Consider the following 17,204-nt stretch of genomic DNA (forward strand, 5'->3'; position numbering starts at 1 on the left):
CAATTATGTAATGAAATTATTTTTATAACGTCTTGTATCACGCTTTTACTATATACATTTTTAAACACTGAATATTTCTGGACAATTTTTTGAAAATAACATCTCATTTTCAACATCTCTATCTTTCACAGATGCTTTATCAAAAAATTGCCTGTATTTATTAAACATAATTACATTATTTGAATGATATCCTCTCATCTTCTCCAGATCAACCTTACAGACAGGGCATTTCAGAGAATATAGCAATAAATTCAACAGGCAAAATATCAAATTTAAAACACTCGCAAACATTACATTAAGGAACTCTGTTCAGTGAGTTAAAAAAATCTGCAATTTTCTTTAAGGACCGTTCAAAACGGCTAAAAAAAAAAAATTAAAATACTTGAAATACTTGAAATATATTCTGAAAAATTATATTAGAGTATTTTTTGAATGAAAAAAAAAAACAAGTTAAGAAATAACATATTTTTCAATTGTAAATATTTAGTAAAATATGAAATTTATAATATTGAATTTATGGATGCATGATGTATTTGGGCAGAGAATGCCCGGTGATACATTAATAAACACGATTTGTAACTAAAATAATTGAACTTGGTAAATTATTATTTTATGAATTTTAATATAATTAATGATTATAAAAAATATTACTAAATTATATATTATGCAATAAAATTTTAATTAGTATAAATCTTTGAGACTGACCTGGCAGAAGTGGTAGGCGAGGAGTCTGCGGTGGAGCGACCTTTGCCGATAGCCACCCTGTCCGGTGTGGACCGAGGGCCAGACGAGTTCGCTGCAGAGGGCCGTTTTTCCGCAGCCGGCGCCGCCCAGAATGAGGGCGCCGCCGGCCTTGGACGCGTGGCGCTGCTCGAGGCAGTGCGACAACTTCATGAAGGCCCATTCTCGGCAGTAGAAGCGTTTGCCGTGCAGAAGCGACTCGGCCATCCTCTGTCCGGTGCTAGTCGTCAGCGGAGCCGCCGAGGCCCTGCTTGCACTCGACAATCATTTCTGCAACAAAAACAAACACCAACCAGCGTCAAAAAGAGAAGTGGGCCGACACAGCAGGCAGAACAATGCCAAAACAAAAGGAAAAACTTTTAAAAAGAAGAAGAAGGACCGGTTGATATCTGATGTCATTTCGCGCCTCGCTTCCGAGAACGCGGCCAGATTAAACGGGGTCCCACGTTTTGTGTGAAAAAATTATATCAAAACAGTTATCAGTGTTGAAAACACTAAATGTGTCAAAAAATTATCACAACAAAAGTGTGATTTTTCTATCACTCGCTGTCTGTATACATTCTGGATGTTGAACGCAAAATTTCTAGTCATTTCATTTCTTTTCTTCTTCTTTATTTATATTTGCTCTATTTCTTAAATCTTAATTATAATTTTAAAATAAATGCAGATTCTGCAAAGTTTATACCTAATATCATTTTAGTTTTCAAGTTTAATTTTCACTTTGTTAATATTTGTCACCTTGTTGTGAGAGGATAAAAGAATTGAAAAGTTTTCTGGCAAAATGCGGCGACCCATTTATAACGCAGAGACGAGTTTTTATTTGTTATTAAAGCTTTCCAGAGATAAGCTTCTCTCCTTGTTCTTCTTTTTTGTCATTCGTTATTGTTTCTATCTGATGAAGAGAACGGCTTGACTAATAAATTGAAACGCGATAGTTTCGCCCATTGTCTTTGTTTTTATCGCGATAAATTAGAGCTGAACGGCCTCAATTGCGTTCCACAAAGATTTATATAATTGCTCGTTCGGCCACTAACTGAACCCGATTTCTAACTTATTGTCGCAATTAAACGTCGTATTTCCTTCCTTTTTACTTTTGTTTCTTGAAAAAAATATTTTATCAAGCTGTCGTGGGATTTTCGCCTCCGTGGCGGGAAATGACTAATGCTGTTTTTTTCCTCGGTACTGTTTTTGTACTATACGTTATGCTTGCCGTGCTGGCAGTATAAAATTACAAAAATTAACCTGATACATTTCACCTAGCTAAAAAAAATAAACAGGAGCTTCGGACAATCCCCCTGCATGAAAGCTCGTATGACGCTCACTCGTGCAGCGTGGCCAATGACTTTTTACCGCTGATGTTGGCAAAATAAATATTGCATTTTTTTTTAAATAATTTCTGGAACGAAATTCAAACCTGTGCGATTCCCAAAATTTTTTGAGTTGAAAAATGGGCAGATGTGGAAATAGGTGGCAGTAAAAAGATTGACCTGTTTTTGTCGCTCCTTATTCTTGATTTAAAAAAATCGTCTTCGTTACTCGATTGTAAGTTTAATAAAAGTGATTGATCACGGAAATGTGCAGAGAAAACAACAAATAATATTGGTGCCTTTTACGTTTCGAGTGCAATTCTATAGACTCTGGAATGCATTGCCTTCAAATCTGTGTTTAAATGAAATAATTTTAATCTTTTAAAGCAATAATGAAAAAGCAATTTTTTTTTGCAGTAATAGCATTTTATTCTTTCTTGTTTTTAAAATTTTGTTTGTTGTCATTTATTTGGATGAGTTTATTTGAATGAGGCAAAGTTGCCTTCATTTCGAACCCAATAAACATTTCTTGAAACTAAAAGATTTTACAGTGATCTGAAAATGTTATCTATATTATTTATCATTAAACTTTAAAATGTTTAAAATTAATTATTAAATAGCAACGTAAAGTTTTTTGGAGATATTAAAGCAAAATAAATAAAAGATAAAAGCCAAGTGGACAAAAAAATGGTAAGAAAAATCAAATAAGGACTCTCATTATTCAACACAACATGTTAAACTGACCAAAGGCGAAGAACATCAGCAATGAGGAAGCTGACCTCGATCGTGTGAAATTGAGCGGAACGGTTTTTCGGTGTAGCAAGGGTTGTTCGCGGTGAAAGAGCGACTGCGGATGGTGCTTTTGTTGGCGAGCCGTTTGTTTCCCTTTGCCTCTTTTATGTTCCGCCGAGGGTCAATGGCTTGTGCAAGCAAATCATTCGCCAATCAATCGCGGCCGCCGCGCGCAAACACCACCCAGCGACTAATTGCCCGTTCATCGCATCTGCACAAACACCAGCACCACTTTTATTGCAAAAAAAGCGTCTCACACATGTGCGCGTCTCTTTTTTTATTCCTGACGCTGCAGCTTTTGCTGCGAGGGTAGAGACAGACAGACTCTCTCCTGAGGGTGAAATCCAATCCGGCGGCTTTTTATTGATTGCGTATCATGTAGCATCGGCGGGGACAAAATTAAAGCTCGAGCAAATTATTTTTTCGGAGACGCCTTTTTGAGTTTGTTTAGTTTGTAACCAGACTCTACGGGAACCACCGATGCAATTTATTGGGCATTAATTTGTTTGCTCTGGGGCACGTGAGGGAATTTATTTATCGCCTCAACCCGTCAACTAACTTCTCAACTTTCGGCTCGGTTTATAAAATGGAGACAATATCGTCGTTATTGCGCCTTGTTTTTTCATCAGAAAAAGTTCCGATTCATGAATTGTTTAGTTTTTTATGATTTTCTCATTGAGTGTCTGTTTGAATAGTTCATGCTGAAGTTAATTGAAAACTGATTGTAAATTTTAAAAACAAAAAAATATTGATTTCTGTGGAGTAGTTGCAAAGGGCTTTAATTTTTTAAACAAATCTTCTCAGTTAAATTTCATTCAAACTTAACAAAATTCACTTCAAAAAAACGTTTATTTTTTTAGTTAGAACCTAGAACTCCTAAAAGAAGTTAGATAATAGGTAATAGAGATGTACATAATAAACTATAATTCAAAATTTAACTTTATTTGAAATTAATGGCATAATAAAATAAATTTTCGTAATTATAAATGCATGTGTTAGTTCTAAACCTAATTCTCATTTTAACATAAAAATAATGTTCTGTCGGTGCCCGACTTTATGTAAAAAAAAAAAATTAAAAAATCCTTCTCTGCAAAAATTGACAACTCACGTCCTAGTGATTTCTGCGCTCCTGATACCGTTCCGAGCTTAAGAAGCAGCTTGCCCCTTTTCTTGCTCTTTTCAGCTGCTTGCTTGAGAGCTTCGCAAGATCAAGCCAAGAATTACAAACACTAGGGTCTTTTTTTTTTGTTGGTGAAAAGTAAGTTTCTGAAATTATTATCAAATCGTTCATTAATTCCTTCAGTTCAGTTTTATATTAAAACAGAACCAGCAAAGCTCATCAAAATAAACAGTTTTCGACAGTTTTAATAAACACAATTAGTTAAAATATCCTCGCGAAATTTTCAACGACTTGATTTACTTAATCATTATTCGTTTATTTTTACTTCCAATTTAGATTAAAATTAAGAGTTTGAATATATTTATTTTCGAAAATCTTTGATAAATGTTGTGTAAAATATTTTTTGTCTTTGTCTGCTCATCTGAATACTCGGTTGTGAAGTGAGCGAGATTTCCAAGCAAGAACGAGCAGACAGCGAGCAAGCAAGCCAAGCTAGATTGAAGCAAGAAAAGGGGCAGTAAGAGCTTCTCTTGCTCTGACTGGTGCCAGGAGCGCAGGAAACAGCAAGAGGTGTGCCATTAGTTTTTCGCCTACATGCGCAGAAGTTTGCATTTTTCAGGATTTTACTGAAAATTCTAAGGAATTTTAAGTTTTAATTAAATAAAAAAAATATTTATTTTTTATTAAAATGTTTTGGTTGAAAAAAATGCTTGCAAAATAATAAATGAATGCCAGTTTGAATTATTATGAAAATTGTCAAACAAACGGATCTATGTACGGCTAAAATTTGAAATTAATACTTCTGAAACAATCTGAAAATTGCAAAATATTTATTTCATCTCTTGAAAAATTAAAGTTCAAAGGAAATTTCAAAATTAATAACCACCTAACTTTGACAATGAAACTACACTATTTTTATTTAAATTAATTGAAGTTTAAAGCTTTATTATTCAAATGAGAGGTGAAGGCGACCAATAACCCGCCGAGTTAGTTCACCCTCTTCTGCAAAGCAAGACGGCGTCGAGATAATTGCGGAAGGTGTGCATCTCACTTGGCGCACTCTGATTGCAGACTGGCGTAATAACGAGCCGTTTTCCAACAGAGCCTGATTACCCGACCGAGATGCATGCAGATGCTCAAAGCCGTACTGTCGCGGAAAATTACCGCAATAACTGGCTCGGAAGAATGCAATGAGGGGTGATAAGAGGAGGTCGCGGCGCCACCGAGGCCGCGCGCAAAGTGCCGTCGAGAATCACACGCCCGATTGCTCTTTAATCAAAAGCGCCAGATTTCCTTTCAGGAATAAAAAAAATCTGAATCGTTTGGCTCAAAAATAAATAAATAATGTATAAAAGTTCAAAGCTGCAAGTCTAATTGCATAAATATATACTGGAAAAAAAGAGGAGAGTACACAAACAAAATATGCTTTAACAACCTGCTGACTTTGCAGCAACAGCAACTTTAGCACTTGTTTATCCGTTGCTATAATTATCAAAACTCTTTGCCCTAATAAAAATTTCCTTTTGCAAAAAATTGACGAATTGAAATTATATTTTCTTGATAAAGGATACAATCAAAGAGTACTTAATTTACAAAAAATGTTGGGGAATTTTTACACTATTATAATACAAAAAAAAACAATGTAGTCTCTTTAATTTCTGATGAAATTTTTTCCTCTTTCAATTTTGTAAAAGCATAATTTTTATACCAAGCCTGGTGGCCCAGTGGTTAGAATGCTTGCATTCTAATCAGTGTGTTCCTTGGCCGTCATGGGATCAATGCTCAGCCTGAGGCTCTTTGTGGAAACAAATAGTCTCTGGTATGCGAATCATTGATAACATTTCGGCCGACACGTCGGGAATTTGGGAGGTATGGCTGTACCGACTCGCACTCGGAGGTTTGCCACGTTTCCTCCGAGCCACAAGCTGGAAGAACTCAGCTTGTGTGGCGAATGCCTGCGTTTCATTTCAAGTCCTTCGTGGCAAGGCCAGGGCAAGGGGCAAGGTCTCAAGGGGGGTGGGGGGCCCATGCGAGCACCACCAAATCTGCTAGAAAGCCCCCGAACAAGGGTCAGGTTGGTTGGGAAGCACAAATGTGCTAAGGGTGCTCGACTTCGGCAAGAGACCGACCCAATAGCCTAATAAGCTCACGGGTGCCATAAGCAAAAAAAAAAAAAATAATAATAATTTTTATCAAAATCTTGAATAAACCCGCAGTTTGATACAGAATCTCATGGAACTTAATTGCAATGGTTTTTTAAATTTACGTTATTAGAGTTTAAATTTAAGTGTTTTAAAAAAATTATTTATAAATTGTTAAGAATTATTATAAATAATACAGACGAATATAGATTCACATAACGAGAGATGCCAACCTTGAAACAGCTAATTTTATTGCTTAGCCTAATCAGTTTAATTCAACAAGTCTGTAGTTACTAAATTAAATAATTACTTTTGATTAAACGATTATTTAATAGTCCCCGTTATGAATAAAAAATTCATCCAAAAAATAATAATAAAACAAGTATAATTACATTTCTAATCAAATTAAAAATTAACAACATAAATGCAATATAAATTAAATATATTAATTATTTGTATTTAATGACTTTTAAATTTCTTTTCCAAAGTTAGATTTTAATTAATTATTAAACCTTGATCCTTCTGGGTCAATTTGTTTGTTATCGAAAACGGAACTCAATGCCTCATTTTATTTATCGCACAGGATGCTTGTTCATTTGTTCTTACTAAAATGCATCATGAATCCTATCTAGAGCGACAAATAATATTGCAGCTGGCTGGCAATCTGAGCAGTCCAAACAATAGCCGATCAAAACGAACCAAAGCTTTTTCAGCAGCAAAGCAAAGAACAATCTTATTAATAGAGCCATTTAATATCCGCTTTTTTCATAATGGAGATGCACAAATGGTCTATAAATTTATATTTAACGTGGTGAGCTCATCTCGGCGATAGAGGCCCTAGTTGTGGAGCAATAATACATAATGTATCAGAGAGGCGCTGTGAAAATTTTACATGCGCATGTTGCAGAGCCGCCGCCCGTTGCAATCTATCAAATTAATATTCGTGTCATGCAACAGCCGAGAAAATCAATCTTGCGAGTTCATCTAGGACCGGAGGGATTTCGCTGACAATGAGACGCATGACTGCAATAGCGATTCTTCTTATTTCTCGGAACGGATCAAAAGGATTTGCGCACTGAGGGGCAACACATGGAATTCACGATTGAGATGTTTTCCTGCGAATATCAAGACGTAGCCGCAAGGATTGCTCGCGACGATATACAAAAAATGAATCCATCCTGTCTCCTGCGTCGCTCAAATAGATTCTTTTGTGGCTTTTTTACCTCTTAATCGGTTCTTGTTGGGTTTATTTTTAAAAATTTTTGATTATTATTTCCACAAAATGAAACAGAATAAGTAAAAAAAGATGAAATAAATTTTTTTTAATACATTAAATTTCAGTTATAAATCTGAAATAATTACATAAATTTGAATGGTTTAATTTTTTTGAGAGAATTTTGCTTACCAATGACAAAATTTAAATACGAGTTAAATAATTAAAGAGAGGAAACAGGATGATTCTCTTTCCACGGAAGCTTGATTTTACATCAGAATCCAAAATCCCTACTTTTATATTCGTTTTAGGAATTTGAGATTTTGGACATCCTCGATAAAGTATTGTTTTTTTATGTTTAAATTAAATGTTTCTTTTTTTATTCCTTTAATATTTTTTGAAACGCAGATTTTAACTAAGTATAATTATTAAAAATCTTTTGAAGAGAATTCAATCTGTTTATCAATTTTCTAATAAAAATTATATTATTTATAAACCAACTTCTTTAGTGGGAGAGTTTTTTACTCTAAATTCAGCACGTTTTTTTAATCTAAAATCAATATTTTTAAATGATTTTTTTTGGTTCAAATATTTTATTATTAAATTCGTTTTCAAACCGTTTGGTTTTCCGAAAATGGATTTTCCTTGCTTTTTCACAAAGTTTTTTGTATTGACAAAAATTATTAATTTAGGGAAGTGGACTTTAAAATTTATAATATGGAGCACTTACTGAAAATTATGTTTATTTCTCTTAATCAATACAAAGGGTCAACATCAAGCATTGATTCTTGACATTTAATATTCTTGGCCGTCAAGATTTGACTTATTCCTCAAAAATTACACAGTTTAAAGAAAAAATAATAATAAAGGTTTCGTACGATGATTATTCAAATTTTTAGATCAAAAAATTTATTGAGATTTTATTTCATGTGAATTTTTTTATGAATCTCGTTTTTTTTTCCAAATTTAATTTAGATTTAAAAAGAAAACATCTAGAAATTGTTAAACAAACTGTTCTCCGACCTGCTACTTCTTTCATCTGCGCACCGTTTTTGAACGCCGTTGAAGCTGCGTCGGTGCACCCCAAGTTGGTGACCACATCAGTTGTGGAGCCGCAGCCAATTAAATATCCCTCAGCTCGCAGCAATTAGTCGAAATCCTCGGGTTGTAAAAAGTAGTGGTGCTGCAGCGGGACACGCCGGGCCAGCTGGCGAAAAGGATGCGAGGGGGCTCGCCTCTTGGTATTGATTTCCTAGCCGCGCACCGACTCGCTCTCCTTATCTAACTCGCTTCTCTCTCGCTCTACACACATGATGCTGTGCCAAACTTCCAAACGAGCCCCATTTGCAGAAACCTCGACCTCTCGCACCACCGTCGCCAGAAACAATCGCAACGTCCGAGAGGACAATCGGTCCGGGGCGGGCGAGACCCAGACGGGGTCGGGCTGCTCCACATGGCCCCGCATAGCTCTATTGATTGCCTTTCATTTGTAAAACACTGACACACACTGCGACGGAATGCATTTGTGATTTCTGTCTCATTATGTAAGGAGGGCTGCAAACAGCATCTGTGTGCATTTGAATTTTGAATGAGAGACTCTGCAACGCTCGTTCTTCGGGGATTGTTTCTCTCTATCTTCTGGCACATTCTTGACCTAGATGCTGCCGTGCATGGAAATTTGTTGTGCCCACAGGGCTTTAAAACAATTTCACAGATGCACACACGTTGCAGAACAATCGACAATAATTGTTCTGTTGAAAATCAACTTAAAATGTGAGAGTGCCTCATTATAAAAAAGATACATATTTTTAATATTTTTTACAATTTTTTGTAAATATTTTCTTTCCAAATGAATTTATAATTAAATTTTTAGAAATAAAATCAGTGTTAAAATGATTCTAGAGATAATTTTAAAATTACTTATTTATATTGTAATTTTATATGATAATGTTAAATAACTAAAGTAATATTTATTAAAATCTTTTATTTATAATTATTTTTATGATTGTTTTTTTTTAATTGATTGTAATCTTAAATTATTAATAAGGTTTTTTTAAGAATAGAGAATCCAAAATCAAGCGCAACTTCCTTTAAAAAAATCCTTGTTTCACATGCTTGATAATTTTGCTATCAAAACCCATCTGCTTTGTGTAAAAAATAAGCCACCATACCTAACACGCATTTTTTGCATAACTGATTATGTCAACAGCCAGTTGCCTTAACAAAAAATGTACGTTTTTCAGTGAAAATGTTGGTACGGCGCCCGTATGCACAGGCGACAGATGGGAATTAACTTTAATTGCCCACTTACACGACACATTTGTGAGAGATCTGAGATTGCCGCTCGACCCGCGTTTAGTTCCATACCGCAGCGGTGGAAATTAGACATTTAGTGATATCACCGACCGCATTGACCTTTCGCTTCGCTTATTTGACATTCTTGTCCTTTGATTTCAATGAGAGAGAGAAGAAAGCCACCGCCGGACAAGCAAATAAATAAATAAATTAACAGAGCGGTGCAAATATTGAGAGGGCTGCGCACGTGATTTGTGCCGCGGCTTTCGCGCGAGTGTATTATTGTGGTTGCCCGCAAATCTGGTGTTTGCACTCGCAATTTGGGCACCAAGTGCTCGCAGCTTTTGTGCTTTAGGTGTCTGCGTGCAGAAGCTGAATGTATACGTTGGGATATACGTACAATCGCTGGCACGGCGCTAATCAAACGAATGGGAAGGACGACGAGCGAGCAGTGGCCATAAAAAGGGAAGGCGCTTTTACAGTGCTAATTGTAATGTTCACTTCTCAAAGGTCGAACGGCTACCGACGCTGCGCAAAATATATTCAAATGGGCTCGAAAGGTATAACATTTATTGGGAATTGAACGATTTAATGGTACTATTAATTTGTGGGTATTTCTTCTTTTTGCAAGCAAGTTTATTTAGCATTTTCTTGAAATTTTCTTTTTGTGAGAAAGACTAATTTTATGCTATATATATTATTTTTAGCCCTTTGTTATGAAATTTTTAGCCTAATTATCTTTTCAGGGCTCAGCTTCATAATAATAATAATTAAGCTTCCTATTTTTTGAACTACAAGAACAAAAATTCCAAAACAAAATCAGAAAATCACGTTCAATGAGCTTTATCTTTGTAAGAATTTCACTGAGCTAATTTTAAGTCAATAATATAAAGAAAAGGTTTTGTGTTTAAAGATTTTTTTTATTTTATATTTAACAAGCAATCAAATATTTAATTAATTTAACCTCCTCGTGCCCTACATTAATTTTAAAATAAAATTTCTTGGATTCCTTCGGTTTCTTCTTTAAAATATCTAATAGTTGATAAATGGCAAGATTTCGTTCTATAATTTTAAATTCTTAAATTTGTCGTTGTTCCTAAACCGGGCCATCCGTATGTAGCATTTTTAAGAAGTTTAAATTGCTGAGATATTTTAAGCCCAAAATAAAATTTTTATAATGCTCATTAAAAAATATGCGTTTGTCCAAAAATTAAACTGGCACCAGCATCTACTACTTGAGTTTATCAAACTTTAGTTTATTTCAACGTGGCCCTTTAACGGATCGACGGTAGCAGCTCTTTTGCTTGCCGCTTTAACAAGAAATGCAAATTACGCAGCGACGGCCGATGTGAAACACAACCGCAATCAATACGACCATAACAGGGCAGGGCCAGCAGTGCCGCCGCCGGAATGTATCACACATTTTTGCATTATTTAACGGGGTGGTTCTCTCTCTACATGTACATACATACTATCATCATGCACGGCGCGCGCGGAGCAAGGAAAGTGACGAATTGTATTTCTGCTCGGCGCGTATCGATCCGAGCGCTACAGCTCTGGAGGTCAAATTAATTTTTGTGCAGTTGGCCCAAAGAAGCTTTCGTGTATATATACATGGGCCCTTGCTTACACCAGAATGTACAGATAAAAGGACTGGCGCTCGGTTGACCGCGGAACGCAACCAGAGACTCCCGCCCACCTCGTCTTCTTCAATAGTTGCCCATTCAAGTTGACAGCGTGAAATATATCGCCCCAGCCAACTACGGAGCACCAACCACTTAATTTGCTTACCCCGGCCACGCTCGCCTTGACCACCGGGAAAATTTATGTTTTAATGGAAATTCGCTGCGGCTGGTTTACTCTCGTTTTCTTTTATTGTTTTAAATTTTTAACTTTGTTGGGAATACAGCAATTTTAATGTATATTTTTTTAGCAGAAAATAATTTTTGGTAACAAAATAAAAACTAGTTGAAAGCGGATTTAAAACTAAAAATCTTAAAAAATTACATTTTTTAAATTATTTTTATCATTAATATTATTCTTAAACTTATTTTAATTATTTTGTTTTTAACAAATATTAGGCATTTAAGAGCAATTTTTAATACTAATTTTACTCATTTAAATTTAACTAAGTTACTTGCATTCTTTTCAGTTGACACACATAAATAACTTGTAATCAATGTAATTTATAATATTGAATGTATGGATGATGTATTTGGGCAGAGAATGCCCGGTGATACATTAATAAACATGATTTGAAACTAAATAATAAATCTAAATAAATATAATAAGGTTTCTCAGCTAACTGCGTAACTACAAATCATTAACTCACGTTTACTATGAGAAAACTATATATTTCTTAGTGCACTTCGATTTATTAAACATTAATCTTGAACAGATATTATATTTTCTTATAATTGAAAATTTAGAGCAATAAAAATACTTTTCAAAGACAATTTGATTGCAAAATAAATTTATTGAAAATTATTTCGTTCATTCTTCTTTTATAGGATTGAAATAATGCTATTTATATTATAAATTTTCTTGTAAATAAAAGTTTCTTTAATTTGCCGTTTGTAAAAACAAATAAAATTGTATAGAAAGTTTTACTGTGAAGTGGTTGCGTCTATATTATATATATTCATCGTCTTTACAGACAATTCCCAAAACTTGCATTGCACTTTATTTTTCCTTCCCTGACGCCGGCCACCTCGTCAATTACCGTCGAAACTTTTCAAATTGCACCCACAAACTTTTCTTTGACGGTGCCTCTGATAAAAAATTCTATAGCCCGAGGAACGTTGCAAATAAACCGTGGAATTTTCTCGGTGCGCTTAGAGAAGAACTAACTTTTCTCTCCAAACTTTTATCTCCAGCGGCCAAAAATAAAATAGCTCCCCTGCGAAGTTCCACTCTTTTTAACATTTCGGTTCTCTGCATGCGGGGGTGGCATTTTTCGTTGGAAAAAGCTCTAATTAGTTTGGCCGATGACATCAGCACGCCTCATTGATATACACAATGCGCCGAGCCAAGCACTTTGAGTGTAATGACAATCAACAGACGTACATACAAAACAGGGCTGAGAGCAGAGTCTGGTGCCATTGTTTTGCTCACATCATCGGCGGCGGGCCTCGCACATAATGGATGCACCAGCACATTTGCCGTCTGCGAACCAACTCAGGGAAGTGAGACAAAAATTGACATTGTCTATAATTAGGGATTTGAATGTTCAAAGCTCATCAATGACGGTGCAGTAAAATATTTAATTCCAAGTCTAACCTTATTTACAAGAATTTAATTTAATTTATAGTGCTTCTAAAGATGTAAAAAGTAACCGTTATCTAAATATTCAATAATTAATCTGGTTTAAATTTTGAAGGGTGTATTTACTTATGTATAAATAAAGTTGCTTTTTTATTCAGTAGTGAATGAATTAAAATATTAAAAAATAAAGATTTTATATTGCAAAAAAGGTATAATGTATCTTTCAATATATAATTTTTATTCCCAAAAATTATTACTTTTATGAACACATTTTGCACCTTTTATAAATTTTTGTTTTGATAGTTTTAACTTGAAATTTAAAATTTGCATTATTATTACAAAAAATAATTGAATATGGATATTGATTCAAAATTTTCCACTGTCCTCTGCCCTTTGTTTGTTACATCTGCAGAGTTTGCCACCCAGCATCAGTTTCAGTATTAGTGAGAGTGCACGTAATGTATATTTTTATACACGAAGGCACACGCGGAGAGAGTCGCGACACATGCAAAGAGAAAGACTCGTCGTCGCGCCGCTTCGTTTTCAGCACATTTTTCGCGTCTCGTGCGCGCGCGAATGAGACCAAAACAAAATGTTTTATTTATGAAAAGCAGATGGAACGGCATTTGCAAGTACTTCTCCTCGAGAGGGAAACAGAGCACGTATTTATATCTTTCCTTCGCATTTACTTTCTGTTTGCAAATGATGTGGACGCAAATTTATGGATTGCCACTTGTGCAGTGTATGTTGTACCTGCGGCTCTTTTCGCTCTTGCGTCACGTACTTGCAGCGAGATAAAGAAGGAAAAAACGGGGGAGAAAACCACAAAGAAGGGTGCCGTGTTCAGGAATAATCACATTTTGCTGCTGAATATTCGCCGCAGCCTCTCTCAGGAGAAATCTGGCCACGCAAAATCTGGTTTTGGTCCGGCCACCAGGGAGCGAACGAAAATCGATCGACAGATTTTAGAGGACCCTCTCGAAATTGTAAAGATAATATCATTCTGATTGGAAATTCCGCAAGAAAAAGAAATTTTTCGTACAATTCAAGAAAGAAAAATCATGATTTCACAAATCAAAATCTCGTTATTCGTGGATAAAAAAAATTCAATAATGAAAATCTGAAAAAGTTCTAGAACAGTTTTGAAGCATGATTAATAGCTTTAGAATGTAGTCTTCGTTTAAAAAAGCAGTTCAGAGTTCTTAATTAAATCTGAACAGTTAAAATTGAAAAAAAGCAATTGTAATATTATTTAGCAATTTGGATTTTCAGATGATAAAGAATTTGAATATGATAATGATTTCATCGTTTTTAAGCACCAAATTACCAGAATAAATTATCTCTAATTAAATATTTTGCGTTATACCTTTCAAAGAATTTTTTAATTATATTTGAAATTAAGCGAACGCTTTCTTTTAGAAAATTTTGAAAATTTAACATTCATCATATTATATTGTGTGTTTAAAATTTGAAGGGGCCAAAATGAAAAACGCAGAGGTTAAAAATGGGCTGCTTCTGGGGCGATTTGCGCGAGAGTAATGCGAGCGATTTATTAAAAATCCAATAAAAGTGTCGGCGACGGAAAATCTTTATCTTGCCCCGCCAAACATGAGGGATAACACGCAGTGAGCACAACATTCCTCTCTCTCGAGATTTTCTTCTTCACAAAGAGAGAGAAAAATAAAGCTTGTCCCCGGATGACACGATCATTTATCATATGGAGGGCCACGTAAGACGTTTTTTAAATGAGACTTCTTCTTGCACAGAGTCCGCGGCGCGCTCAATGGAGCTGTTTAAGCCGCGCGAGTTGGCCAATTGCCGGTCTTTTTTCTGGCGGCTTAGCCTGCCAATATTGCCGTCATGCGACAGACAAATCATGCGGGACTACTTGCGTCCGGAGACGACAAATCGTGTTTTAGTCTCACAGCAGCGGAGTAAAAAGAGAAATACGTAGCGGTTCCGACGGGAAGAGGGCCAAAAATAAATGCAGTGCGATGGAAAAATGCAAAAAAAAAATTGTGGGTTTCGGAAGTTAGCCAACCTGAATTACTGTCAAAAGCGATCGACAAGAGCAAGAAGTGAACATGAGTGTGTTAATTGAGGGCAATTTTTAGCCAATCAGTACATCTGGGATAAATCTTTTATTGCCTTTTGGTTTCTGTCGTACATAAACTTCTATTCGTTTCCATTGAAAGTGGTTTGCTAAATAAACAATAATATGAACAGAAGATAATTCAAAATTGTATGATGTTTTTCACATTGTTAGTTACAAATACACATAACAATAACAATATTGTATTTTTCAATTGCCCAAATGGTTACAAAAAGATTACATGAAAATAAAGTAATAATGAATAAACCCATCAGATTGCCGACGAACTTTAAATTCACAATGCACTATATCAAAAATAGCCATAAATATTCTATAATTTTTTTATTTTTCCCGAAAAAGCGATTATACAATAATATAATTTTCTATCAAAGACGATAATTGAAATTTCAATACTTTTTTTTAAAATCACGTACAACCCAGTCATATAATTTCAATTAGGTGTGTTGTTTAATTGCAAGTACTCGTTTTCCTTTTCTAACTTATGGCTCTTTAGAGTGTCTTAAAAATGCTCTTATTCTAATCAACCTTAATAATTCCGCATAAAAAGTAATTCCAAATTAAGACGTCCACAAGGGGCAGGGATTCAGTAGGGAGGAATTTGCATAACTGTGTAACACAATTGTGCGAATTTTGCATTTTGTAATCACCGCCCACGCCTTAATTAGTTTTGTAAGGTGGGCGCGTGTATATAAATATTGTTCTCATTACACGGCGGCGCTCTAAATGCTAATGAGCAGGTTGTGAAAATCTCTTCGAATGGAGAGGGGCCTTTAGGGTGTGTGTAACAGGGCCACGAGCATTAATTGCTGTTTAAAGCCGTGGCATTTAGTGCGCGCCAATAAATATGATTTATTCCGTGTGCACGCCATGCTGTAAAATGAAAAACGGCCTGCGAGCAATGGAAGGGAAATTATTAATTTATTATTTGCGGCGAACGAATTCGCTATTTGAAGGTATTGAAAGGGAAAGCGAGATGGTTCCAGAATGGTTCCTCGAATAAGCGGTCAGTGTTGATTTGAAGCTTTTTTATCTCGTGCTTGAAATAATCTGCGTCACATATTATACGAGGAGAACTTGGGAAATTGAATCTTGTTATTCAATAAGGAAATAACGAAATTATAATCTAGACTGCCAATTAAATGCACGGCAGACTTCCTCAATTAATGTTTTCTTTATCTGCAGCGATAAGAAATATAAATCCCAAAGAAGAGATAAAACAAATTGTTTAGTCCTTTAGATGATAAAATTAACAATTTTTACTACAGGTCATTTGAAATCATCAAATTAGCATAAATCATGAAATTAGGAAATTTTGATCCAATAAAAAACTTTATACTGTGCTTCACAAGATAAATGTAAATCCTATATAATTGACAAAAGGTTCTTTAAAAAAGCAAAATGAGTGTACTAATGTCACTATTCTTATTAAAGGCGTTTATTCTTTATGATTTTTTTAAATTTCTTTATAATATTTAAAGTAGCTAACAGTGACGGAGTAAATTAAAAAAAAAAATCAAATCTAGTTTATTATTTCTTGTTATTTTTTATATTTATAATTAAATTTAACTACATAGATTTATGAACCAATAGCAAAACCATTTTATTGAAGTCTCCAAACTGTTTTTAATAATGTGCAGTAATGTGGTTATTTATTTTACATTTTTAAAAATTTTAATTTTAAAATTCCTTATATATTATCTTCTTTTAATTTCCTAAATGACTTTTTGCAGAAAGCGCTGCTCACATCGTGCAATCAGCAGAGGCAAGGACGTTTATTTTCACAGCTTTTGTTTGCCGCCCTTCTTTGCACCGCCTGTGTGGTGCACGTCAAAGGACGCGCTGCAAAATAGAATCTGGGCGCGAAAAGAGGCGATCTCGCCGCAATTCCCTGGCCCATTACGCGAGATGATTTCCATCGTGTGTGAGAAGGGCACTCACACTTTCAACTCGTGCTTTTATATTTGCACAAAGCCTCTTTCAAGCGAGCGGCAGAAACGCTTCTCTCTCATTTATTATTTTCCGCCGCAGCCCCCAGCGAGGTGTTGCTTCTTCTGCTTCAGAAGAGAAGCTCAGTATAAGTTGCTAATGAATTCATCTTGAGCTCGCGAGCGAGCGCGCAGCGCGCGCGTGTGTTTGAGTGTAACGTGTGTGTCAAAAACGGGACAAGCGTTGGCACAAGAAGAGAATATTATTGTTGGACTACGTTATTGCAGAGTGT

The 17,204-nt window shown here is 35.2% G+C and overlaps 1 protein-coding gene across 2 annotated transcripts in view; it reads right to left on the reverse strand.

The window, feature by feature from the left end:
• LOC132201630 (ankyrin repeat domain-containing protein 50-like) overlaps positions 1-17,204 on the reverse strand; it is a 32,972-nt gene that overhangs the window by 8,949 nt on the left and 6,819 nt on the right. For both annotated transcript variants that reach the window (XM_059627935.1, XM_059627934.1), the window contains exon 2: positions 706-1,011. In XM_059627935.1, the coding sequence (XP_059483918.1) occupies positions 706-948 (243 nt within the window). In that variant the 5' untranslated portion in view covers positions 949-1,011. The remainder of the gene's footprint in view (positions 1-705; positions 1,012-17,204) is intronic.

The sequence above is a fragment of the Neocloeon triangulifer genome, unplaced genomic scaffold (genome assembly GCF_031216515.1).
Source record: "Neocloeon triangulifer isolate White Clay Creek 2 clone unplaced genomic scaffold, ASM3121651v1 ptg000014l, whole genome shotgun sequence".
Taxonomy (NCBI): domain Eukaryota; kingdom Metazoa; phylum Arthropoda; class Insecta; order Ephemeroptera; family Baetidae; genus Neocloeon; species Neocloeon triangulifer.